This window comes from Schistocerca americana, chromosome 8 (genome assembly GCF_021461395.2).
Source record: "Schistocerca americana isolate TAMUIC-IGC-003095 chromosome 8, iqSchAmer2.1, whole genome shotgun sequence".
Lineage (NCBI taxonomy): Eukaryota > Metazoa > Arthropoda > Insecta > Orthoptera > Acrididae > Schistocerca > Schistocerca americana.
In genome coordinates this window covers 239,454,494-239,481,788 of record NC_060126.1, presented here as the reverse complement: position 1 = coordinate 239,481,788, position 27,295 = coordinate 239,454,494, and the positions used below count along the sequence as shown (strand labels likewise).

The window sequence follows — 27,295 nt, the reverse complement described above, 5'->3', positions numbered from 1 at the left end:
TCAGCGGTTTACAAAGTTTTTTGGACTATTACCCATGAGTGTAGTAAGTTATTAGCATCCTTGGGACGTGAACTCCAGAAGTTGGGAATATCGTGCAACAAGACGCGCCCGACCAAATGACTTTCTTCCATCGCTCCAAAGCCCAGGCTTCATGGCTTCGGCACTGTGTTTTTCTGTTATGATGAGTGGTTATGAAATTCCAGCTCACTCTGCAATACCCTTAATCCCCTTATCATGGAGCTCCAAACGTGGTCTTTTGGTGCCGATATTTGGGTCTGCAGTTACTTTTGCTGCTGTCGGTTTTCTTTTTTTACTTTTTTTTTCGCTCAATACACATTTTCGTCTGCGTTGCAACTTAGCGGATTATGTTTCGCTGCTTTCCCTGCAGGTGGTATAAATCTTCGATACGATACCTCTTCGAAACACCAAACAATTCGGCTCCCTTAGATACAGAAGCACTCACTATAGGAGCACCAACAAGTTGCCCAAATTCGAATTCACTTTGTTATGACGTAATGCACCGATAGCTATACAGAACACTGTTCTGACCACGACTTGCACTTACAACGTATTGAGAGGCATTGTAGAGGTGCCGTTCGTAGTCGATACAACAGGGCAAGCTTCAGGTTTGGCAGGCATCTACACTACTGGACATTAAAATTGCTACACCACGAAGAAGACGTGCTACAGACGCGAAATTTCACCGACAGGAAGAAGATGCTGTGATATGCAAATGATTAGCTTTTCAGAGCATTCACACATGGTTGGCACCGGTGGCGACACCTACAACGTGCTCACATGAGGAAAGTTTACACCCGATTCCTCATACACAAACAGCAGTTGACCGGCGTTGCAAAGTGAAACGTTGTTGTGATGCCTCGTGTAAGGAGGAGAAATGCGTTCCATCACGTTTCCGACTTTGATAACGGTCGGATTGTAGCCTATCGCGATTGCGGTTTGTCGTATCGTGACATTGCTACTCGCTTTGGTCGAGATCCAATGACTATTAGCAGAATATGGAATCGGTTGGTTCAGGAGGGTAATACGAACGCCGTGCTGGATCCCAACGGCTTCGTATCACTAGCAGTCGAGGTGACAGGCATCTTATCCGCATGGGTGTAACGGATCGTGCAGCCACGTCTCGATCCCTGAGTCAACAGATGGGGACGTTTGCAAGACAACCATCTGCACGAACAGTTCGACGACGTTTGCAGCACCATGGACTATCAGCTCGGAGACCATGGCTGCGGATTCCCTTGACGCTACGTCACAGACAGGAGCGCCTGCGATGGTGTACTCAACGACGAACCTGGATGCACGAATGGCAAAACGTCATTTTTTCAGATGAATCCAGGTTCTATTTACAGCATCGTGATGGTCGCATCCGTGTTTGGCGATAACGCGGTGAACGCCTATTGAAAGCGTGTATTCATCATCGCCATACTGGCGTATCATCCGACGTGATGGTACGGGGTGCCATTGGTTAGACGTCTCGGTCACCTCTTGCTCGCATTGACGGCACTTTGAACAGTGGACGTTACATTTAAGATGTGTTACGACACGTGGGTCTACCCTCCATTCGATCTCTTGAAACCCTACATTTCAGCAGGATAATGCACGACCGCATGTTGCAGGTCCTGTACGGGCCTTTCTGGATACAGAAAATGTTCGACTGCTGCCCTGGCCAGCACATTCTCCAGATCTCTCAGCAATTGAAAACGTCTGGTCAATGGTGGGCGAGCAACTGGCTCGTCACAATACACCATCCAAGCTCTGTTTGACTCAATGCTCAGGCGCATCAAGGCCGTTATTACGGCCAGAGGTGGTTGTTCTGGGTACTGATTTCTCAGGATCTATGCATCCAAATTGCGTGAAAATGTAATCACATGTGAGTTCTAGTATATTTGTCCAATGAATACCCGTTTATCATCTGCATTTCTTCTTGGTGTAGCAATTTTGATGGCCAGTAGTGTACATTTATGTTGATGCATTCATTTCTCGCTGTTTTTCTATATTTTTATCCAACTGCTGTAGTTCATGATATGACGCCATAAACATTGAGATGCGAGCAAAAGTAGCTGATTCTTAGAAAGAAGCGCACATTAACCAGACTATACTCCTCCATTGTTTGATAAAGAGATCACTTAGCGACTTGTAACAGACTTCCAAATTAATTACGAAATTTTTCTGAATTTAAGTGTACGCTTCCGCAGCCACTGTCACAGTCAATAAAATTCTTCTAGGGCTGGTGACTGCGCTGTCAATGTGCAATGTGTAAAACTTCGGGCGTTTCGGCCACCAATGCAAATGGCGTTCCTCAGGTCTTTCTTTCGTTCTTTTCTCTTTTTTTCTTCTTTTTTTTACAGAAATTCTTCATTTTTGTGACCGTATTGTCCGTAGTTGCTTTAGAATTTGAATTTTTTTCTAAATCTGTTCTTACTTGCATGCTTAATGTCGAACATTGAACTTACTAACTCATTTGTACAGCAAGCAGAAGTCTGATGCTGTTTTATGCAAAGAAGTTCGAATCTTTACTGGTGTGCTGTAAGACCTCTTCAGTATGTAAGGCGGAAGAGGAACGCACTTAAAAATGTCCTCTGGCCATGGGCTCTGCACGCGTCCTCGTCTAGAGCACAATTGCCTTCGGGGAAACGTTATGTGGTGGGGAAGGAAGTCGGCTTGCGTGAGAAGAGCGACCACCGGAGTCCCGCACTAAGTGTGTGACTCAGACGGGCAGTGACAGCCACCCACCGAGGCAAGGTCACCGCACAAGCGCAAGGCCGTAGCTGCTGGGCGCCGACGCCGAGGTCAGCAGTTAAGTGCACGCCGGCCGCCGGCAGCGGCACAATGGCTCCTGGCGGCCGCGGACCAATCAGAAACTGGCACTTAAGGGGGGTAGGACGTCAAACGGGCCGACTTGGAGCAGGAGAGGCTCCACAGAACAATTCAATTTCCAGTGCCTATACTTTTACAAATAAATTCATAAAACTTTGTCAGCATGACCAGGAAGGATTCATGATTCACACTCATAGCAGTGGAAGTTCAAAAACATAACCAAATAAATTTCACTATTTTTCACTTACTATTGGCTACATTTGTTACTATAGGTACATTTTTCTTCATAAGTAAGACAGATTCTTTGACGAATTTTGCACAGCATACTAACCATACTTACAGGTGTATCAAACTCTAGAATTTTCCAAATCTGTTAAAAACTATGGTAAAACTTGAGATAATTAACTACAAAATTTGATTTTTTTTCTAAACATAAAGCTTAAAAGGTAACAGCTCATTCATTTTTTCAAAAATTAAATAGATTCTAGAGTTTCAGACACCTCTAAGTATGTTTTGTATGCTGTGCAAAATTCGTCAAACAGTCTCTCTTACTTATGAAAAAAAAGTGTACCTGTAGCAACAAATGCAGCCAATAGTAAGTGAAAAACTGATGAAATTTCACACGTAAAAAAATTAATTTTGTTATGTTCTTGAACTTCCGCTGCTATGAGTGTGAATCCTGAATCCTTCCTGGTCATGCTGACAAAGTTTTATGAATTTACTTGCAAAAGTATAGACAGTGGAAATTAAAATGTCCTGTGGTTCCTCTCCTGCTCCAAGTCGGCCCGTTTGACGTCCTACCCCCCTTAACTCCGTACCAGAAGAGCTATACTCTACATCTACATCTACATCGATACTCTGCAAATCACATTTAAGGGTCTGGCAGAGGGTTCATCGAACCACCTTCACAATTCTCTATTATTCCAATCTCGTATAGCGCGCGGAAAGAATGAACACCTATATCTTTCCGTACGAGCTCTGATTTTCCTTATTTTATCGTGGTGATCGCTCCTCCCTATGTATGTCGGTGTCAAAAAAATATTTTCGCATTCGGAGGAGAAAGTTGGCGATTGGAATTTCGTCAGAAGATTCCGTCGCAACACAAAACGCCTTTCTTTTAATGATGTCCAGCCCAAATTCTGTATCATTTCTGTGACACTCTCTCCCATATTTCGCGATGATACAAAACGTGCTGCCTTTCTTTGAACTTTTTCGATGTACTCTGTCAGTCCTACCTGGCAAGGATCCCACACCGCGCAGCAGTATTCTAAAAGAGGACGAACAAACGTAGTGTAGGCAGTCTCCTTAGTAGGTCTGTTACATTTTCTAAGTGACCTGCCAATACAACGCAGTCTTTGGTTAGCCTTCCCTACAACATTTTCTATGTGTTCCTTCCAACTTGCCGGCCGGGGTGGCCGAGCGGTTCTAGGCCATTCAGTCTGGAACCCCGCGACCGCTACGGTCGCAGGTTCGAATCCTGCCTCGGGCATGGATGTGTGTGATGTTCTTAGGTTAGTTAGGTTTAAGTAGTTCTAAGTTCTAGGGGCTGATGACGTCAGATGTTAAGTCCCATAGCGCTCAGAGCCACTTGAACCTTCCAATTTAAGTTGTTCGTAATTGTAATTCCTAGATATTTAGTTTAATTTACGGCCTTTAGATTTGATTGATTTGTCGTGTAACCGAAGTTTAACGGATTCCTTTTATCACTCACAGTTCATACTTTTCGTTATTTATGGTCAATTGCCAATTTTCGCACCATTCAAATATCTTTTCTAAATCGTTTTGCAATTTGTTGTGATCTTCTTATGACTTTATTAGTCGATACACGACAGCGTCATCTGCAAACAACCGAAGACGGCTGCTCAGATTGTCTCTCAAATCGTTGATGTAGATAAGGAACAGCATAGGGCCTATAATACTACCTTGGGCAACGCCAGAAATCACTTCTGTTTTACTCCATGACTTTCCGTCAATTACTACGAACCGTGATCTCTCTGACAGGAAATCACAGATCCAGTCACATAACTGAGCCGATATTCCATAAGCACGCAAATTCACTACGAGCCGCTTGTGTGGTACAGTGTCAAAAGCCTTCTGGAAATCCAGAAATAACGAATCGATCTGAAATCCCTTGTCAACAGCACTCAACACTTCATGTGAATAAAGAGCTAGCTGTGTTTCACAGGAACGATGTTTTCTAAACCCATGTTGACTGTGTGTCATTGGACCGACTTCTTCGAGGTAATTCATAATGTTTGAACACAATATATGTTCTAAACTCCTGCTGCATATGGACGTTAACGATATGGGCCTGTAATTTAGTGGTTTACTCGTACTACCTTTCTTGAATTCTGGTGTGACCTGTGCAACTTTCCAGTCTTCAGGTATGGATCTTTCGTCGAGCGAACGGTCGAACTCCAAAACGAAGGGCCCGTTCCGTCATTAAAAACAGTATCACCATTAGGAAAAGCTTTTGTTGGGGGTTTTAGTTTCCTGTAAAACCTACTTCTCTTTTCCACACAATCGCCATTCGCTTCTAACCAATTTGCAGCCGCTTTTTCAACCCTACAGCATAGACGTTCTCTGCCTGGGAACTGAATCTGTTGTGACCAAACGAAACTAGAATGGTCCGGCCACAGCTGTGGGTCCTTTGACAGCTCAGTGAGATAGTACATGAAGCTAGAACAAACGGAATACGAGTTCATTTTGCCGCGCGGAGTGGCCGCGCGGTTTGAGGCGCCATGTCACGGATTGCGCTGCCCTCCCGCCGGAGCTTCGAGTCCTCCCTCGGGCATGGGTGTGACTGTTATTCTTAGCATGAGTTAGTTCAAGTTAGTCTAACTAGTGTATAAGTCTAGGCAGCGATGACCTCAGCAGTTCGGTCCCTTAGGAATCCACACACACACACACACACACACACACACACACACACACACACACACACTAGTTCACTTTATTGCATAAATAAATAATTGATTTACTTAAACTTGACATACTTCTTTGCCACATTACTTCATGATAAGTTACAACTGTTATGGACTATTAAAACATCACTTAATCCGAAGATTAAGAAACTCTTCTCTAGTAGTACAATGTTCCACATTTAAATGAACAAGTCCATCAGATACTTTAGCCATCACGTTGGTCCACCACTGTGATATTGACTCCTTCAGATGAAGTCATCAACTGGGCCCGAGCTCTCGCTAGCTCGGAGCTATACTGACCACAGTGCGAGGGCGCTGCTGTGCTGACAGGGGACGCGTAGTCTTCGACAGCGTCTCCCATACGTCTTTGAGGATTACACTGAGACCTCGTTAATGTCTTTGGTATCTATTCATGTTGCCAACTTTGGCGTGACAACGCGATATCTATACAATATTACCAAAGAACCAGCTGACAATGGGGGACTTGAATTCATCATTTTCTAACTGCTATCGACCAAACCATTGTTTTATTTACATCTACATAATTCTTAGACCATAGATACGTACACACCACGTATGCCGCTATCTCCTCAATGTTAAGGTTTGAAATCAACGTCTAAGTCGCGTGATGGAGGGCAAAATGTGGAGTTTCTGTCACTACACACCATTCGAAATAGAGCCGACACTTACATTTCTTCTGTTCTATAGCTGAAATTACACACTGATTTTAACAACTGAATGACTTATTGTATTGGTATTACACACGTAGTTGCAGTGTTAACCTAATATCTTCGAATTACCCAATACTAATGCGATGATTATTGCTTTTGCATTTGGCCAGGTGAGAGGGTAATAAAAAGTTTGAAATATTGAACTGACACTTCTTCAGTAAATTCCTGTTTTCGCTGCACTGCGAGTCATTTAGTGCATTGCTTCCACAGGAGCCGAAGACGAACTATCTCATCTGCAAAGAGGCATTTAGTATTCAGATGATTCCTAATATATATATATATACACTCCTGGAAATGGAAAAAAGAACACATTGACACCGGTGTGTCAGACCCACCATACTTGCTCCGTACACTGCGAGAGGGCTGTACAAGCAATGATCACACGCACGGCACAGCGGACACACCAGGAACCGCGGTGTTGGCCGTCGAATGGCGCTAGCTGCGCAGCATTTGTGCACCGCCGCCGTCAGTGTCAGCCAGTTTGCCATGGCATACGGAGCTCCATCGCAGTCTTTAACACTGGTAGCATGCCGCGACAGCGTGGACGTGAACCGTATGTGCAGTTGACGGACTTTGAGCGAGGGCGTATAGTGGGCATGCGGGAGGCCGGGTGGACGTAACGCTGAATTGCTCAACACGTGGGGCGTGAGGTCTCCACAGTACATCGATGTTGTCGCCAGTGGTCGGCGGAAGGTGCATGTGCCCGTCTACCTGGGACCGGACCACAGCGACTCACGGATGCACGCCAAGACCGTAGGATCCTACGCAGTGCCGTAGGGGACCGCACCGCCACTTCCCAGCAAATTAGGGACACTGTTGCTCCTGGGGTATCGGCGAGGACCATTCGCAACCGTCTCCATGAAGCTGGGCTACGGTCCCGCACACCGTTAGGCCGTCTTCCGGTCACGCCCCAACATCGTGCAGCCCGCCTCCAGTGGTGTCGCGACAGGCGTGAATGGAGGGACGAATGGAGACGTGTCGTCTTCAGCGATGAGAGTCGCTTCTGCCTTGGTGCCAATGATGGTCGTATGCGTGTTTGGCACCGCGCAGGTGAGCGCCACAATCAGGACTGCATACGACCGAGGCACACAGGGCCAACACCCGGCATCATGGTGTGGGGAGCGATCTCCTACACTGGCCGTACACCACTGGTGATCGTCGAGGGGACACTGAATAGTGCACGGTACATCCAAACCGTCATCGAACCCATCGTTCTACCATTCCTAGACCGGCAAGGGAACTTGCTGTTCCAACAGGACAATGCACGTCCGCATGGATTCCGTGCCACCCAACGTGCTCTAGAAGGTGTAAGTCAACTACCCTGGCCAGCAAGATCTCCGGATCTGTCCCCCATTGAGCATGTTTGGGACTGGATGAAGCGTCGTCTCACGCGGTCTGCACGTCCAGCACGAACGCTGGTCCAACTGAGGCGCCAGGTGGAAATGGCATGGCAAGCCGTTCCACAGGACTACATCCAGCATCTCTACGGTCGTCTCCATGGGAGAATAGCAGCCTGCATTGCTGCGAAAGGTGGATATACACTGTACTAGTGCCGACATTGTGCATGCTCTGTTGCCTGTGTCTATGTGCCTGTGGTTCTGTCAGTGTGATCATGTGATGTATCTGACCCCAGGAATGTGTCAATAAAGTTTCCCCTTCCTGGGACAATGAATTCACGGTGTTCTTATTTCAATTTCCAGGAGTATATATATATATATATATATATATATATATATATATATATATATATATATACTACAGGCCTTTAAATTTGCTACACCAAGAAGAAATGCAGACGATAAACGGGTATTCATTGGACAAATATATTATACTAGAACTGACATGTGATTACATTTTCACTCAATTTGGGTGCATAGGTCCTGAGAAATCAGTACCCAGAACAACCACCTCTGGCCGTAATAACGGCCTTGATACGCCTGGCCATTGAGTCAAACAGAGTTTGGGTGGCGTGTACAGGTACAGCTGCCCATGCAGCTTCAACACGATACCACAGTTCATCAAGAGTAGTGACTGGCGCAATGTGATGAGCCAGTTGCTCCGCCGCCATTGACCAGATGTTTCAATTGGTGAGAGATCTGGAGAATGTGCTGGTCAGGGCAGCAGTCGAACATTTTCTGTATCCTGAAAGGCCCGTACAGGACCTGCAACATGCGGTCGTGCATTATCCTGCTGAAATGTAGGGTTTCACAGGGATCGAATGAAGGGTAGAGCCACGGATCGTAACACATCTGAAATGTAACGTCCACTTTTCAATGTGCCGTCAATGCGAACAAGAGGTGACCGACACGTGTAACCAATGGCACCCCATTCCATCACGCCAGGAGATACGCCAGTGTGACGATGACGAATACACGCTTCCAATGTGCGTTCACCGCGATGTCGCACAAACACGGATGCGACCGTCATGATGCTGTAAACAGAACCTGGATTCATCCGAAAAAATGACGTTTTACCATTCGTGCACCCAGGTTCGTCATTGCGCACACCATCACAGGCCCTCCTGTTCTGATTCAGCGTCAAGGGTAACCGCAGCCATCGTCTCCGAGCTGATAGTCCGTGCTGCTGCAAACGTCGTCGAACTGTTCGTGCAGATTGTTGTTGTCTTGCAAACGTCCCCATCTGTTGACTCAGGGATCGAGACGTGGCTGCACGATCCGTTACAGCCATGCGGATAAGATGCCTGTCATCTCGACTGCTAGTGATACGAGGCGATGAGATCCAGCACGCCGTTTCGTATTACCCTCCTGAACCCACTGATTTCATATTCTGCTAACAGTCATTGGATCTCGACCGACGCGAGCAGCAATGTCGCGATACGATAAACCGCAATCGCGATAGGCTACAATCCGACCTTTATCAAAGTCGGAAACGTGATGCTACGCATTTCTCCTTCTTACACAAGGCATCACAACAACGTTTCACCAGGCAATGCAATGCCGGTCAATTGCTGTTTGTGTATGAGAAGTCGGTTGGAAACTTTCCTCATGTCAGCACGTTGTAGGTGTCGCCACCGGCGCCAACCTTGTGTGAATGCTCTGAAAAGCTAATCATTTGCATATCACAGCATCTTCTTCCTGTCGGTTGAATTTCGCGTCTGTAGCACGTCATATTCGTGGTGTAGCAATTTTAATGGCTTTCCTAAATAATGACATGCTTTTCTATCCTATTTTTTCGAAAGAAAATTAAATTTCATGGCTTTTACCTAATCCAGTACAGATACCGAAACAATATCAAGCTATATGTTGCATACATGCTCAATGAAATGTCGCAGTCATTTAGTTGCACTACTCATATAATAAAATTGTTTGTCTCGACCACAGTATTTTATTGAAGTACACTCCTGGAAATTGAAATAAGAACACCGTGAATTCATTGTCCCAGGAAGGTGAAACTTTATTGACACATTCCTGGGGTCAGATACATCACATGATCACACTGACAGAACCACAGGCACATAGACACAGGCAACAGAGCATGCATAATGTCGGCACTAGTACAGTGTATATCCACCTTTCGCAGCAATGCAGGCTGCTATTCTCCCATGGAGACGATCGTAGAGATGCTGGATGTAGTCCTGTGGAACGGCTTACCATGCCATTTCCACCTGGCGCCTCAGTTGGACCAGCGTTCGTGCTGGACGTGCAGACCGCGTGAGACGACGCTTCATCCAGTCCCAAACATGCTCAATGGGGGACAGATCCGGAGATCTTGCTGGCCAGGGTAGTTGACTTACACCTTCTAGAGCACGTTGGGTGGCACGGGCTACATGCGGACGTGCATTGTCCTGTTGGAACAGCAAGTTCCCTTGCCGGTCTAGGAATGGTAGAACGATGGGTTCGATGACGGTTTGGATGTACCGTGCACTATTCAGTGTCCCCTCGACGATCACCAGTGGTGTACGGCCAGTGTAGGAGATCGCTCCCCACACCATGATGCCAGGTGTTGGCCCTGTGTGCCTCGGTCGTATGCAGTCCTGATTGTGGCGCTCACCTGCACGGCGCCAAACACGCATACGACAATCATTGGCACCAAGGCAGAAGCGACTCTCATCGCTGAAGACGACACGTCTCCATTCGTCCCTCCATTCACGCCTGTCGCGACACCACTGGAGGCGGGCTGCACGATGTTGGGGCGTGAGCGGAAGACGGCCTAACGGTGTGCGGGACCGTAGCCCAGCTTCATGGAGACGGTTGCGAATGGTCCTCGCCGATACCCCAGGAGCAACAGTGTCCCTAATTTGCTGGGAAGTGGCGGTGCGGTCCCCTACGGCACTGCGTAGGATCCTACGGTCTTGGCGTGCATCCGTGCGTCGCTGCGGTCCGGTCCCAGGTCGACGGGCACGTGCACCTTCCGCCGACCACTGGCGACAACATCGATGTACTGTGGAGACCTCGCGCCCCACGTGTTGAGCAATCCGGCGGTACGTCCACCCGGCCTCCCGCATGCCCACTATACGCCCTCGCTCAAAGTCCGTCAACTGCACATACGGTTCACGTCCACGCTGTCGCGGCATGCTACCAGTGTTAAAGACTGCGATGGAGCTCCGTATGCCATGGCAAACTGGCTGACACTGACGGCGGCGGTGCACAAATGCTGCGCAGCTAGCGCCTTCGACGGCCAACACCGCGGTTCCTGGTGTGTCCGCTGTGCCGTGCGTGTGATCATTGCTTGTACAGCCCTCTCGCAGTGTCCGGAGCAAGTATGGTGGGTCTGACACACCGGTGTCAATGTGTTCTTTTTTCCATTTCCAGGAGTGTATATTAACCTTACGTGTTTCGGCTTACACCATTTTCAAATGATGAAAAAATCTAACACAATGTTTTGTTGATAACAAAAAGAGTAACGAAACTGTCAGCATAGATACGCCATACCTCGTGAACCTTAATATCATGATTTGTAAGTGCAAACTCAAAAAGCATTCTGTGGTCTAGAAACCTTAGTTATTCTTAGCGTTTTAGATCTGTGGACCTATATACATCCTAACTTGCAGCTCATGAAAATATCTTTGCAAGGGTTTTGAAATATGTATAGTCGTTTTCCTTAAAATTCTGCTTTTTCAGAGCAATAGGCCAGGCATTCTTTCTTTATCATCAGTGAGTAAACTGTAACAAGCTTTGAGATTGCACAAAAGTTATGGAGCTGAACACAAAACAGAAAAAAGGCCTTTCAATTAATACTGCATGAATTTCCAAACGTATTTTTACGAGATAGATATATAACGGCTCTTATAATTATATTCGTAATATTTGAACACAGTAAAAGAAGGGTCATTTCCATCTGCTTGGTAACGATATCACTGCTTTGCTTCAGCCTATGATTCGCTGACCTAATCTCGAAAAATGTCATCGAATTTATGTAATACGTCTTTATCTGTGCAACGAAACATTTTCTCATTTGACATATTATTCGATGCAGCTGAATGCTGCAAAAGATTTCACCGTTATAATTAAGAAACTTTTACTGAAAATGTTACTGTGAGTTAAAGACAAAGTGAACAGTGTTCCAGAAGTCACCTGCAAATGAATATCGCCACCGGTGAGGTGATCGAGATTTCGGCTTCCGTATAACGACGGCATGCGTGTCTCCATGGTGTAATTCATGATTAGTCCGCGAATTCAAAAATGGTTCAAATGGCTCTGAGCACTATGGGACTCAACATCTGAGGTCATCAGTCTCCTAGAACTTAGAACTACTTAAACCTAACTAAACTAAGGACATCACACACATCCATGCCCGAGGCAGGATTCGAACCTGCAACCGTAGTGGTCGCTCGGTTCCAGACTGAAGCGCCTAGAACCTTTCGGCCACAACGGCCGGCCTCCGCGAATTCACACCAAAGTTTTTCTCAAAGGGTTCAGAGAACCATTTTCATACGTCTGGGTATTCGCAACGTACACTACCTTGCGACATCCATACTTCTAAGGAAATAAAAAATTATATCCCAGCTAAATACCGAAAAGATGTCAAGGAACGCCTTTGTTTGGTTGCCAGATGAAACCATAATCTCCCTTATCGAGACTTTTTAATGTAAGAAAGTCTGAACTCAATGACTTTATATAGGTCACTGTCTCATATGGTTGTAATATGTGAAAAACGCGTACGATAATGTATACACGTACCTGGTGAGTTAGCTACAAAACGCATGCCATTTCCTTCTTATCCCGCCATTTGGTGACAAAGAGGCAAAAATCAGCTAGTGTATGAATCTGTATTCTGTAGCTGATTGTTATCGAGTAATTACACATCTTAGACTGGCCGCTTTATTAGCTGAAGGCATGACCGAACGCTGGGTTTTTAGCGGTCGCTTCAAATGTGACAGGTACGAATGCTACAGGTGGAAAACAATTTCGTCACCGGAGAGCAGAGGTAACGAGGATATGCTCTTCTACACAGACACTACATCAATATCCTTGGTTCATTTCCAAATAAATTCACAGAGTGTCTTGTACTGAGAGCATGTGGCACTGTTAATGATGAACCGTCTGTCGTTTGAGGACATCAAACTCAGCAGCTACATTCTACATTTTAAAGGAAACTTCACCGTTTTCCTTTCCTCTGTCATTGTCATTAATGACACAAAGACGAATCTGTCGACAACATTCGTTCATCACCGTCATCCTGTGGAAATAGTTACTTTTTAGACACTACATTCACACTAATACAGTGTCCAGTCACATGAAGGTGACAACGTGTGAAAAGCCTGAATAACCTCCTTTTTGCAGTGCGGACTGCTGCGAGGTGTGGAAGAAGAGAGTCAATGAGGCTCTAGAAGGTAGCGACAGGGATGTGGGTCCATGCCGACTCAAGCGCAGCGTCCAGCTGTGCTCGGTTTCTCGCTAGAGGATCAATGGCGCGAACTGCCTGATCGAAGTGGTCCCACAGACTCTTGATTTGGTTTGGATCCCGGGAGTCTGGTGGCCAGGAGAGTATTCTAACCATGCGCGTAAACTGAGAGCTGTGTGACAAGCTGTACTGTCCTGCTGGAAAATGCCGTCGTACCGAGGAAAAAGAAACTGCCTGTAGGGCTGTACGCGGTCCCCAATGATAGACGCATACTTCTTTTGATCCACTGTGGCTTCCAGAAAGATGAGATCACGCAGGGAATTCCACGAAAGCATTCATCAGACGGAAACGTTCTCTCTTCCAGCCTGGAACCTTCCGAAGGTTGCTGCAGGGTGTTTGATTTGAGACGTTCCAACCGATTGAACTTAAAACGTGATTCATCTGAAAAGACAACCTGTGGCCATTCAGTGGACGTGTGCAACCTACAGCCTTCGTCGCCGATGAACAGGAGTCAGCATGGGTGCGTAAACTAAGCGCCTGGTGCAATTACCCATACACAGCAACGTTCGCTGAGCGGTCACTGAAGATGCACGTCTGTTCAGCTGCACATACCACCGCAGCCGTCTTTCACCCCTGTTACCCACGGCCTGTAGTGCATCTCCGTTGTCTCGATAGTATACCGTACATGGTATACTTTAACCACGACGGCACGGACCAGATTAGAAACCTAGCCGTTTGGAAAATGCTTCCTCTCTTGCCCCGAAAGCCAATGCTCAAGCTCTTTTGGTTGTCAGAAAAATCGCTCCGTTCCCCCATTACGACAACGAACGCAGTGTTTTCCGCGTCCCCCGACGGGCTTTATATACCCTCCACTGCTAGTGCTGCCACTCGCCTTCAGTGAGTGGTTATTGCACCTTGATGTGGGACGTAGTCGGCAGTCACAGTAATGTGACTGGACAGTGAGTAGATGCCCAACAGCTGCGAATAATCAAATGGTTCAAATGGCTCTGAGCACTATGGGATTTAACTTCTGAGGTCATCAATCCCCTAGAACTACTCAAACCTAACTATCCTAAGGACAACACACACATTCATGCCCGAGGCAGGATTCGACCCTGCGACTATAGCGGTTGCGCGGTTGCAGACTGTAGAACCTGGAAACGCTCGGCTACCCTTGCCGGCACGAATAATCGAAACCTTTCCTATTTAGTTGGCTATACCTTTGGCAACTTTCTCACCAACAATTTGCATTTCACACCGTGTGCTGGAGAGCACTAATCCACGGTGCCATGCAGTTACGAGCTAGCAGATGAGAAACCTCGCGACCGCAGAACTCTTCATCGTTAAGGTTGGGAGGCAGGTGCAGAAGAGGAGGTGCCGCACTGTTTCTCATAGCCAGTTTATGCGCCATTGTCTTAGGTTAAATTGCAAACGCAGTTGATATGGAATGAAAGATAAAAGACACTCTTGATGACATCCTTACTGAGTGGTTAATATCTGACGTGTGGAAGTCTTATAACAATTAAGCGCTTTCGTTTCAGTCAATATCACTTCATGTGACTCTGTCACAATACTGAAGTGCTGACGAAGGAGCATCATGTCTTCCCACGTACACTCTCATCTAGTACAACACTATACCGTTCTGAGCCATAATTTTAATCTACATATGATCCTTAAAACTTTTAAGCTTTCTTTGAAGCTTCAGCAAGTGGGTTTCCGTGTTCACAACCAGCAACTTGCTCACTGTATTTCTTTATTATTATAATGATCTTTGCATACGTTGCTTTTTGCGTCTCATAACTATGATCATTGATATAAGGCATTAACTAAACTCATAGCTCCGTCACTGTACTGGCGAGCCACAATATGACATCAACGTAAACATTTGATTATAATTTCAGCCTTAATAAATTACCTGATTCCTTCCACCAAAGTGTAGCAAACTCCAGGTCCAAGACGCATATCGATGAGATACATTAGTGCAGTGTCTGTACTTGATTGTGTCTGTAGAGACCATCAACTATCGACGCCCGATAGCTGCATTAAATCATGAAACGTATTTGCAGATTGCAAATATAGTACCACAGCTCAGTTTAGAGGAAAAATATGAAAATTTTGGCCTAACCGGGACTCGAACCAGGATTTCCCACTTGTCACGAGCGGTCACCTTAAGCACTCCGGCTCAGGGAACGGATAGAGATTTCGGTCGGTCCTGGAAGCGTGGTCGTCTTTAGTGTTGACACCAGGCCCGGTACGTAGTATAAGGAGCGAGAAGAGTGTCAGATATTGAGAGATTATATGAAAGATATGGAGATGTCACGTAATCGTATGAGACAGCATTATAACCAACTGGCAGAGTTTGAAAGGCTCCTCATGGTGGGTCTCCATTTGGCCGGCTGGTCGAATCGTGCAATATCCAGATTTGTGGGGCATTCGCATGTGGCATTAGCCTGATGTTGGACTACATGGAAAGTGAAAAAATGTTCAAATGTGTGTGAAATCTTATGGGACTTAACTGCTAAGGTCATCAGTCCCTAAGCTTGTTGTTGTTGTTGTGGTCTTCAGTCCTGACACTGGTTTGATGCAGCTCTCCATGCTACCCTAAAAAATGGTTCAAATGGCTCTAAGCACTATGGGACTCAAATGATGTGGTCATCAGTCCCCTAGAACTTAGAACTACTTAAACCTAACTAACCTAAGGACATCACACACATCCATGCCCGAGGCAGGATTCGAACCTGCGACCGTAGCAGTCGCACGGTTCCGGACTGCGTGCCTAGAACCGCGAGACCACCGCGGCCGGCATGCTACCCTATCCTGTGCAAGCTTCCTCATCTCCCAGTACTTGCTGCAACATACATCCTTCTCAATCTGCTTAGTGTATTTAGCTCTTGGTCTCCCTCTACGATTTTTACCCTCCACGCTGCCCTCCAATACTAAATTGGTGATCCCTTGATGCCTAAGAATATGCCCTACCAACCGATCCCTTCTTCTAGTCAAGTTGTGCCACAAATTCCTCTTCTCTCCAGTTCTGTTCAATACCTCCTCATTTGTTATGTGATCTACCCATCTAATCTTCATCATTCTTCTGTAGCACGACGCTTCGAAAGCTTCTATTCTCTTCTTGTCTAAACTATTTATCGTCCACGTTTCACTTCCATACATGGCTACACTTCATACAAATACTTTCAGAAACGACTTTCTGGCACTTAAATCTATACTCGATGTTAACAAATTTCTCTTCTTCAGAAACGCTTTCCTTGCCATTGCCAGTCTACATTTTATATCCTCTCTAATTCGACCATTATCAGTTATTTTGCTCCCCAAATAGCAAAACTCCTTTACTACTTTAAGCGTTTTGTTTTCTAATTTAATTCCCGCAGCATCACCCGATTTAATTCGACTACATTCCATTACCCTCGTCTTGCTTTTGTTGATGTTCATCTTATATCCTCCTTTCAAGACGATGTCTATTCCTTTCAGCTGCTCTTACACGTCCTTTGATGTCTCGGACAGAATTACAATGTCATCGGCAACCCTCAATGTTTTTATTTCTTCTCCATGGATTTTAATTCTTACACCGAATTTTTCTTTTGCTTCCTTTACTGCTTGCTCAATATAAGATTTTATAACATCGGGAATAGGCTACAACCCTGGCTCATTCCCTTCCCAACCACTGCTTCCCTTTGATGCCCCTCGACTCGTATTATTTGAAAACGATGGACTTTCTTTTACTATGTAGGTGGGGGACGACAAAATATTTGGGCATGTGATGCAAGGAGTTGGATACTGGAATTTTTTGGACATACCTTGCAGCAACGAAAATCGCCTTTGCTTTACTGAATTCCACTCGCTTACCAGCATATCTGTGGGGGTCTTTCCCCATTTTATGACCATTCAAAAGAACTACCCCTCTTTGTATTTTTTTCGACGTCCTCTCTGAGTCTGACCTAGAAAGCATCCCTCATCGCGGAGCAGTACTCTATAAGTGGAAGCACTACCTTAGGCTAGGCACTCTCTTTAGTCGAATTGTCGAACCGTATTCTGCCAAAAATACGTATTCGTTGGTTCCGTTGGATTAACAAACGAGGTTAACTAATGACTGTAGCAATAGGAATAACGTCCTTCCACAAAGCAAAAATATAAATAAAAGTTTTCCAAATCATGAAAATCATTAGCACTAGAAATGAGAGATGCTTTTACGTTTGTATGTGGTATCGTTGCAGCGGCCATGCCGCAGTGGTTACACCGGTTCCCGTGAGATCACCGAAGTTAAGCGCTGTCGGGCGTGGTCGGCACTTGCATAGGTGACCATCCAGGCCGCCATGCGCTGTTGCAGTTTTTCGAGGTGCACTCAGCCTCGTGATGCCAATTGAGGAGCTACTCGACCGAATAGTAGCGGCTTCGGTCAAGAATACCGTCTTACGACCGGGAGAGCGGTGTGCTGACCCCAAGCCCCTCCTATCCGCAGGCTCTACCGAGGATGACACGGCGGTCGTATGGTCCCGGGAGGCCACTAGTGGCCTGAAGTCGGAGTGCTTTTTATGTGGCATCGCGGAAATTGGCAGTTTAGGAGAGTTATAAATTAGACAGAGTAATCTGTTGTAGTTTCCATCGTAATGAGTGAACTTGCAGGGAATCATCTGCATATGTTATGACTGTCATCATCAGCATTCACTCCCCCTGCCTGACATCTATGACATACAGAGTGCGTCGTTCCCTTGACGATCATTTAAAACAGACAATTTACCATATGCGAAAGCTCTCACACTTCACCCATTCATAAAAATATACTTGGCGATGTTATCTGAACATTGCTATTCTCAACGTATGTAGTTGACTCCTTGAATAGTAGTAGTAAAACCACCCGTCGTCTTGTGCTCTTCCTGGAATAGTACAAAAATGGTTCAAATGGCTCTGAGCACTACGGGACTTAACTTCTGAGGTCACCAGTCCCCTAGAACTTAGAACTACTTAAACCTAACTGCCCTAAGGACATCACGCACATCCATGCCCGAGGTAGGATTTGAACCTGCGACCGTAACGGTCGCGCGGTTCCAGACTGTAGCGCCTAGAACCGCTCGGCCACTCCGGCCGGCCTGGAATAGTTGCAGAGTGTTTTATTTTCGATCGTTTCTCTCTGGACGCACCTGTTTAATTGAAGAAGGGTTCCCTGTCGTCAATGAACAGCAGACGGCTGTCATTACTGCCGTGTACGTTACAGTGTTTCCCAGTGATGCATCGTGGTGGCTTCGGATGACCGCAAACAGTGGAGTTAACTGAGTAGTTGTGGTAGATGCTGGTCGTGATGGACCCTAGTTTATGTGGACGTTGAACATTTCCACCGCAACTTATCTGTTGGCTTAGAAGCAATGTCATAGCTAATTCACCCCCTACATCAACGGCATACACACGAGTAGTCGACAAATTTTCGGAGATTCAGAAAAAAATGGACTGATAGCCGATTATTATGCTGTATTTTTTAACTTCTATAAACTGCCTCGTTTACCCATGACAGCCGTGAGCGAAATGCGTAAAAACAGCCTGACATTTCTATTTATTGGTTTACCCATGAAATACTTCACGAGCCTCGTGCTTTGCACGTCACTATCCGGAGGTAGCAAAACAACAATGCGGCTACACGGCGTAGCATTCAAAAGTCCATGTTAGATAAATGGCATAACAGTCGCTTTCTCTTCACAAGGATGCTCTATCACGAATAACGCGTTAATTTATCTTCATTTGCTGTCACCTCTGTGCGAAACCGACACTGCACGCAGTCCCATTCAGGCCGCTCGGAAAGGTAGCAGGCTACCGGGTCTCAGCGGAGACAGGTTCGTAGAAAGCCGTGCGACTGTTGGCATACGCAGTAATGCACGGCCGAGCGCCTCCAGCGAGGCGAACCGCTTCCCGCCATTAAGCTTTTAGCTGCCACAGTGACGTGTTTGTTCCCGCGCACTGCCGGCAAATTCCTCCTAATGGTTCCTCGCAGGCAGCACTAACGAGTCCTCGGTGTTCAACAGAACGTCGACAAAGTTTCCATTGTCCGTTATATATGTGCTCTGGCTGAATCATCAGACTGCTGAAAGATCTGCGACGCTTTCTCACCTGAATGTGTAACATTTCGTGTAGGCCTAAACAGGAGTCCCCTGTCGCGGTATTCAGATAGTTCACTGTGCCATCTCCCTACATGCTATCGCCTCAATGTTGAGGTACAGAGTCATGCGTAGATGGGAAGAAGATTAACTGGTAGTCACGGAAAATAAGCAGCCAGTACCGTACCTCCTTACAATCACGCTTGGATGAGGTGCTTCTCGTCTTCGGATAGAACACAGACTTGTGACGCATGGTTTCTTGCTCCTGCGAGAGGACCGTCCATTCTAAGCTATTTGTAGGGTACAGGTCACAGTGCGCCATATAAAACTGCTTTTTATATTCAGCAGTTCATATGCCGATAGATTTGCCTTCTTTTTTTAACTGATTTTGACACGAAAGTAGTACCACTTTATGAAATGTCAGAATTTTTGGGAGACGTTTTTTAGTGTGTTATCAGAGTAGCTGGCTCATCCATGTTTCTTGTAAGTGATCAACGAGTCACATTTCCCTAGATAATTATTTTAGCTTCACTGTTATCTTAACTTTTGTTTCGACAGCCAGTTTCAGAAAATCTGCCCACTTCCATACCGTCTTAATGGAAGTGAGCTAGTGTGAATGTTCAGATGATCGTAAATGAGGTTGCGAGAGTGTGCATGTATCTGCGTAAGACCTACTCTTCCTAGTATTATGGCATTTTAACCACATTTGTTTCTATTAATATATGTAAAGATGTTGACACACACACAAAAATTTTAACAGAGTCAGTGGAACTATAAACTTGTCGCCAACATCGTGCAATTCTTCTCACTATGGGAGGGAAGTGTAGGGTGAGTGGGTGATTCCTCCTGCCCGCAGACCAGACTTCTACCCGCCCTTGAACTGATCAACTGCGCGCGGTCACTTTTAGAAATAGGTCAATTGTGGGTGGTGGTCAATTTTTGACTCTAGTCTACTGGGCGCAGAGGAGAAAACAGTTTAAATTAGCGCTCCAGCAAGCCACACCAAACACCCAGTTATTTTGATTATAATTGGAAGATAGACCTAACGCCGGAATTTTTCTCTACCGGTCTACGTCAAATGAGATCTACATCATACTATTGACGAAAATGACCTCATCTAAATCCTTTGTGTATAGCTACTTCGAAATCAGACACAGTGACTGACATTCCCACTGGAAGAAACTTCTTTACGAATTAATTTTATAGGTCTCTCACATAACTCACTAATAGCCTTCCGTTTTACACTACTGGAAGTTATTTGTCTTTTTAAGTTATCAGTAGCTTCATCGTCATGAGTGACTTCATTAGGAAACAGAATATGGGTTGAAGACTCGTTTAAGTAAGTACGTGACTTAAATATTGTTACTGTCCACCTATACACTACCTCACGTTGTATTTCTCTAGCTTTCGGAGATGTAGTTCTTCCAACAACGATCAACTTATGGCCTCCTTCACTTGTCATATGCTCCACAGGGACGTTACAGTCCATTTCTAACTTACTAGTCATATACGAGGAGTAGGAATTGGCACACACAGCACGCACTCGTAGGAAGTAGCTAATAGTGACAGTGCTTCCAACATTTGGCGCCAACATTACCAAGTACCAAAGAAGACGGTTGCGCGCAGTCCGTCTGTTTATAAGCTCATCGCTCGCAGTCGACCTGTTAGCTGAGGTAACGCCGAATCGGTACCCACACAGGGAGAGCTTAAGCTGACAGAAGATCCGAAGGACGATATGGATCACACCTGTTTGGGAAACTACACTTACTTGCTGCCCCCTCTCTGTTGTGTTATCATTAAGGAGCTAAAGACGCAGCCACCTGCTGTGAGCAATGTGTTGTTTACAACCTGTATCGACATGTTCGTTTCTTACATACGAGCGGACTTCAAAAAAAAAAAAAATTCGCATTTCGTCCCAAGTTAAGACCATGGTCCAACAAAAATGGCGCATTCTCAGTAGAGAGTACACGTTTTGTTTTTCTTGCAGACACAGTTCTGCTTCCTTAGGGATAACAGGTGTATCATAGTGTGGGAGAGAAATGGCGGAACAACTGGAAACGTCCTCAAGAGACACGGAGGAAAGTGCGATTCTTGTGGGTGAAGCTTCTAAACTGCACAAAGATTCACCGTCAAGTTTTGGCTGTATGTAGACCAAATTCAATATCGTGTTCATCCGTGGTGAAACGGTGCCGACAATATGAACAAGGCCGCACTGAAGTGGGTGATGCTGAGCGAAAAGGAGGCTGCCGACATCGACCACTGGCGACAATGCCCAAGCAATAGAGGGCCGATTCGCAGTAATCTCAGGGTTTCCCGAGGATGAGGGCTTTCACAGAGCAGTGCTCGAATGGCTCCGTGACCAAGGAGCGGACTTCTGTCGTCAAGGAACTGAACTGTCCGACCGTTGTTTACAGAGTTTTGGTGACTATGTTGAAAAATAATTCATGTATCTGTGTCACTGTGAAGTGTAGTTTAAAATTCACTTTAAGTTACTAGGCCCGCCCTAATAATTTTTAACTTACTAGTTGCAGTCCCCTCGTGGAAAAAAATCTATCAGTCACTTCTGAGCTCTGTAAACATGTGGCGCCTATTCGCGGCTTGGTTCTGGGAGGGAAGGCGTCAGTTCATTACTGTACCCATTCCATCCCTCCGCCCCCACCAAAACATAATTTTCTGTTACCCTCATTTTAAACGTGAAATATTTTAATAAATTGTTGTTGTGGTCTTCAGTCCTGAGACTGGTTGGATGCAGCTCTCCATGCTAGTCTATCCTGTGCAAGCTCCTTCATCTCCCAGTACCTGCTGCAACCTACATCCTTCTGAATCTGCTTAGTGTATTCATCTCTTGGTCTCCCTCTACGATTTTTACCCTCCATGCTGCCCTCCAATACTAAAATGGTGATCCCTTGATGCCTCAGAATATGTCCAACCAACCGGTCCCTTCTTCTAGTCAAGTTGTGCCACAAATTTCTCTTCTCCTCAATTCTATTCACTACCTCCTCATTAGTTATGTGATCTACCCATCTAATCTTCAGCATTCTTCTGTAGCACCACATTTCGAAAGCTTCTATTCTCTTCTTGTCCAAACTATTTATCGTCCATGTTTCACTTCCATATACATGGCTACACTCCATACAAATACTTTCAGAAACGACTTCCTAACACTTAAATCTATACTCGATGTTAACAAATTTCTCTTCTTCAGAAACGCTTTCCTTGCCATTGTCAGATTACATTTTATATCCTCTCTACTTCGACCATCATCAGTTATTTTGCTTCCCAAATAGCAAAACTCGTTTGCCACTTTAAGCGTCTCATTTCCTAATCTAATTCCCTCAGCATCACCCGATTTAATTCGACTACATTCCATTATCATCGTTTTGCTTTTGTTATGTTCATCTAATATCCTCCTTTCAAGACACTGTCCATTCCGTTCAGCTGCTCTTCCAGGTCCTGTGCTGTTTCTGACAGAATTACAATGTCATCGGCGAACCCCAAAGTTTTTATTTCTTCTCCATGGATTTTAATTCCTACTCAGAATTTTTCTTTTGTTTCCTTTACTGCTTGCTCAATATACAGATTGAATAACATTGGGGATACGCTGCAACCCTGTCTGACTCCCTTCCCAACCAATGCTTCCCTTTCATGCCCCTCGACTCTTATAACTGCCGTCTGGTTACTGTACAAGTTGTAAATAGCCTTTCACTCCCTGTATTTTACCCCTGCCACCTTCAGAATTTGAAAGAGAGTATTCCAGTCCACATTGTCAAAAGCTTTCTCTAAGTCTACAAATGCTAGAAACGTAGGTTTGCCTTTCCTTAATCTATTTTCTAAGATAAGTCGTAGGTTCAGTATTGCCTCACGTGTTTCAACTTTTCTACGGAATCCAAACTGAGCTTCAAAAAATGGCTCTGAGCACTATGGGACTTAACATGTGAGGTCATCAGTCCCCTAGAATTTAGAACTACTTAAACCTAAATAACCTAAGGACATCACACACATCCATGCCCGAGGCAGGATTCGAACCTGCGACCGTAGCGGTCGCGCGGTTCCAGACTGAAGCGCCTAGAACCTCTCGGCCACACTGTCCGGCTCAGGCTACTATTTATTTTTCTTAGAGTGGGGGGTGGGGGGTGGGGGTGGGGGGTGGGGGTGGGGGGGTGGGGGGGGAAGGTATTTCCCTTTCTGTTCTGCTCAACACAATTCCCAGTTATACCAGCTGTACTTGTGGACTCACGAACCGAGCCAGGTTTCTTGTTGGTGAGAGAATTTAGAACCTATGCCACGTTTGTTGAAACATCCTCCGCGTTGCTGTGGTGTAAGTATGGACGCTCTATGCCTTTAATCCATGTAATGTTTTGTTCAAGAGTTAGTGTTACAGTTTTACCTTACTAATGTGTGTGCAACAACTGTGTTCGTCTTAATCCGATACTGTCCATTAATTACACTGCTAACAGGTTATGGGGACAGGTTTCACACTTCATCGTAAAAAAAAAAAAAAAAAAAAAAAAAAAGAAAAAAAAAAAGATGAGTGAGCGAAAATTAGCAGCAGCGCGCGGCTTTTCGGAACATTGTAATTGCCACTACTATTCATAGATTATGGTTGGGAAAGTGAGGGGAAGAGAATATTGAAGCACTTGGCAGCTCACTTTGTGAACGTACTGACAACTGTGGCATTGTTTTTGTATATCCACCCTTTTGAATGGAGGTCTTGGGAACCACCACCGTTCACTATTGTAAGAAAACGAAACGTCCACATTCGTCCTTATGATCTGATTTATTGTGTAGCTACTAGTTTCGACGCTTCAGTGCGCCATCTTCAGGCCTTAGTTGATGCTGAAGGGGATATCACCATCCATACATACGCGGCATCAGTGGCCAAAATAACTGGTTTACACAGAATGTTTGTAACTGTGATGTCAGCACTCCAACCATCAACTGCTAACTGACTGAACTAACATTCAAAATGGAACATCCAAATATATGTGTCAGCGAATTGGAGTATTCCTGCCAAGTCTTCCCGCAATATCGCAGAAGGAACATCTACCTTCTCGTAGATCTATTACACACCTCGTTCAAACTCAGTGAGGGGTTGATAATGGCATCTTTGTCGCCTTAAAGGTAGTCTTGACTAATATCAATTCACCACGTCCAATCTCAAAGGTAACTAACACTCACGACCTTTACAGCGTGTTTTTAAAGCAAACCTGATTTGTATCCTCATAGTCAGTGCGTTTGTCGTATATTTTCCAATCCCCGTCTCCCCTACAATTTTTGCCGTCTGCGACTCCCTATAGTACTGTGTAAGTTATTCCCTCATATCTTAATAAATGTCATGGAAGCTGTATCTACCTGTCTTATCACATACCGTTTTCCAATCGTTCCATTCTTCGATATTTGTACGGAGACCTTCTTCATTTCCTGTCATCTTACTTTCTGTTATACTATTATAAGAAATGAGTGAACATTATTCGAATGTGAATACGTCCATATCCACACAGTTAGAATATAGTTAAGATAGGAAAAGGGTGGAGGAAGGCGCCGAGGTGAATTACCGGATCAAAATGCTCTGTGGTGTCAGCTCGCGAACTTCATGCATCTTTTGTTGAAGAGTCTAGGAATACAACTTTTATACTCTTGTACAAATACACCCCCACGAGGTTTGTAGCTCAGTGATTGTTCGACATATAAACTGCTTGCACTTGGATAACACTTCCGTAAGTATTAGACAGAAAGGTGTGCTCTGTTCTCTAGGTCCCATTTCCAATACGGTTTCTACAAGACTAAGAAATGGAGAGAGAAATACCAGATCCCCGGAAATAGTTCAAAAGGCTTCCTTGTGGCAAAGATCTTTCGTTGTGTACAGGACGGAAGAAAGATTAGGGACTGACGGTCCGTGGACGACGAGGTCATAAAAGAAAGAACATAGTCTCAGTTTGGTGAGCCATCTCAGCATTTACCTTAAGCGGTTTAGTGAAACTACGAAAAACAAAATCTTGAACCACTGTCCTCCCGGATGTAAGTCTAGTGTCTTAACCAATGTGCCAATAGACCTGGTGTCTACTAAAATTAAAAAAAAATGCTGTATTGATCTAACATTGAATTATGATACTGAGGCCCCTATTGCACGATACTTGAGGCAGTCCTTGCAGAATAAGAAATTAGAGATTTAGAGTAATACTTTTCGCATTCTGGCTCTATATCAAAGAAACTTCTACTATTTATAAGATATTTCTGAGGTTAAAAAGGTTGGTGTTCAAACCTGTTCATTATATGTACATAGTGCTGTTTATTACATACTAACATAGGTGAAGTTCAACTGCTAAAAATCGTTTATCTATTTTACTTTTACAGCGACTGCTTGTTGCAGTTACTAACCTCGACTTGTACATTATGGCTATGTTGATAGTAAATATTTACGCAAGTACCACATTGAAATGCTTGCTGAAATTTCTTTTTTTGTTCACAGCACTGGACTACGATTCCTATGACGCTTACCGGGGTTATCCCCTCACGGGTTATGGCGGCTATGGTGGTTACAGAGGATATGGCAGCAGTGGCTATGGAGGCTATGGTGGATACAGGGGCTCTGGAGGGTATGGTGGTTACGGAGGATATGGTGGGTATGGTGGGTACAGTGGATATGGAGGCTATGATGGTTATGGTACCACTGGATATGGTGGATATGGCGGCAGTGGGGGCTATGGTGGCTACAGACCCTCTGGAGGCTATGGAGGATACGGTGGGTATAGGCCATCTGTAGGTTATGGTGGCTACAGACCATCTGGTGGCTATGGTGGTTATGGAGGATCTGGGGGCTACAGACCAACTGGCGGATATGGTGGCTATGGAGGATATGGTGGATATGATGGCTATGGAGGTAGCTATGGGGGGTATGGCGGTTATGGTGGATCAAGTGGTTATGGTGGATCAGGTGGGTACGGTGGATCAGGTGGGTATGGTGGCTACGGTGGATCGGGTAGCTATGGTGGATATGGAGGCTACAGACCTGGAGGATATGGTCTGTACAGCGGCGGATACGGTGGCTACAGAGGATATGGCAGCACCTACGGGGGTTACTCCAGCCCTTACCGTGGTCCCTGAGCTGCTGGTGCCTTAGTGTACAGAGCACGAAATGTCTGCGATCTACGAGACACAAGACTGGATGTTCAGTGTTCTGTGTTGTGTGATAGAGCCTAACACAAATTTCCAAGCAGTTCTTCTTTTCAATGTGGGCGTCTGACAACCACGCGTTGTGTCCTATGACGGAAGCAAACATTATTCTCCACAAATGTCGTTCTTCCGTTCGCCTTGCAGGAAAAAATCTGAAGCTCAGTTGCTGAAAATCGTTAATTTATTACTTTTACACAGACAATTCATGACCTAAGCTTTGCATTATGACTACGTTGATAACGAGTATTAACGTATATTACAACAGAACTTAGCGCTATCGGATGTTCTACTATCCAAATGAATGTACGTAATTCTAATACGCTTTAAACTGTCATGTACTCAACATCGAAACCATTATTTAAGTAATCATACAGTTTTGTAACAACAATAATAAAAAGTTGTAACCTACAGTTATTTTGTTTTATTCTGTTAAATGCTTGTTTACCACTGGCGCAATCCACGCAATTTACCAGAAATATAAACAATATCATTTCCCTTACACCAAACAGACTAGATTACATGAGGCGTACTTTTAGTTCCAATAGAGCCATAGCGAGGAGATTCTTCAGGACGTTGAACATGTCACAAAGAAAGAAAACACAACAAATATTTACAGAGAAAAAGAAATATGAAACTGTATCATCCTTAGATTTCAAGTGAAATGGTCCTCAAGGATGTGGAACAAGTAAAACATATAAAAATATTTTCATTTAAAATGTAAAGAATTCGTGCA

At 45.0% G+C, this 27,295-nt stretch overlaps 1 protein-coding gene across 2 annotated transcripts in view; it reads left to right on the top strand.

Annotated features, from left to right (window-relative positions):
* The window catches only part of LOC124544927 (glycine-rich cell wall structural protein 2-like), a 65,266-nt gene extending 38,294 nt beyond the window's left edge, over window positions 1–26,972 (top strand). Inside the window, exons 3-4 of one of the 2 annotated variants that reach the window (XM_047123673.1) lie at window positions 25,859–25,906; window positions 25,949–26,972. In XM_047123673.1, coding sequence (XP_046979629.1) covers window positions 25,859–25,906; window positions 25,949–26,493 — 593 coding nt within the window. In that variant the 3' untranslated portion in view covers window positions 26,494–26,972. Of the gene's footprint in view, window positions 1–25,858 lie in introns of both variants that reach the window. The other variant, XM_047123672.1, reaches the window with a different exon arrangement.
* Window positions 26,973–27,295: the final 323 nt, after the last annotated feature.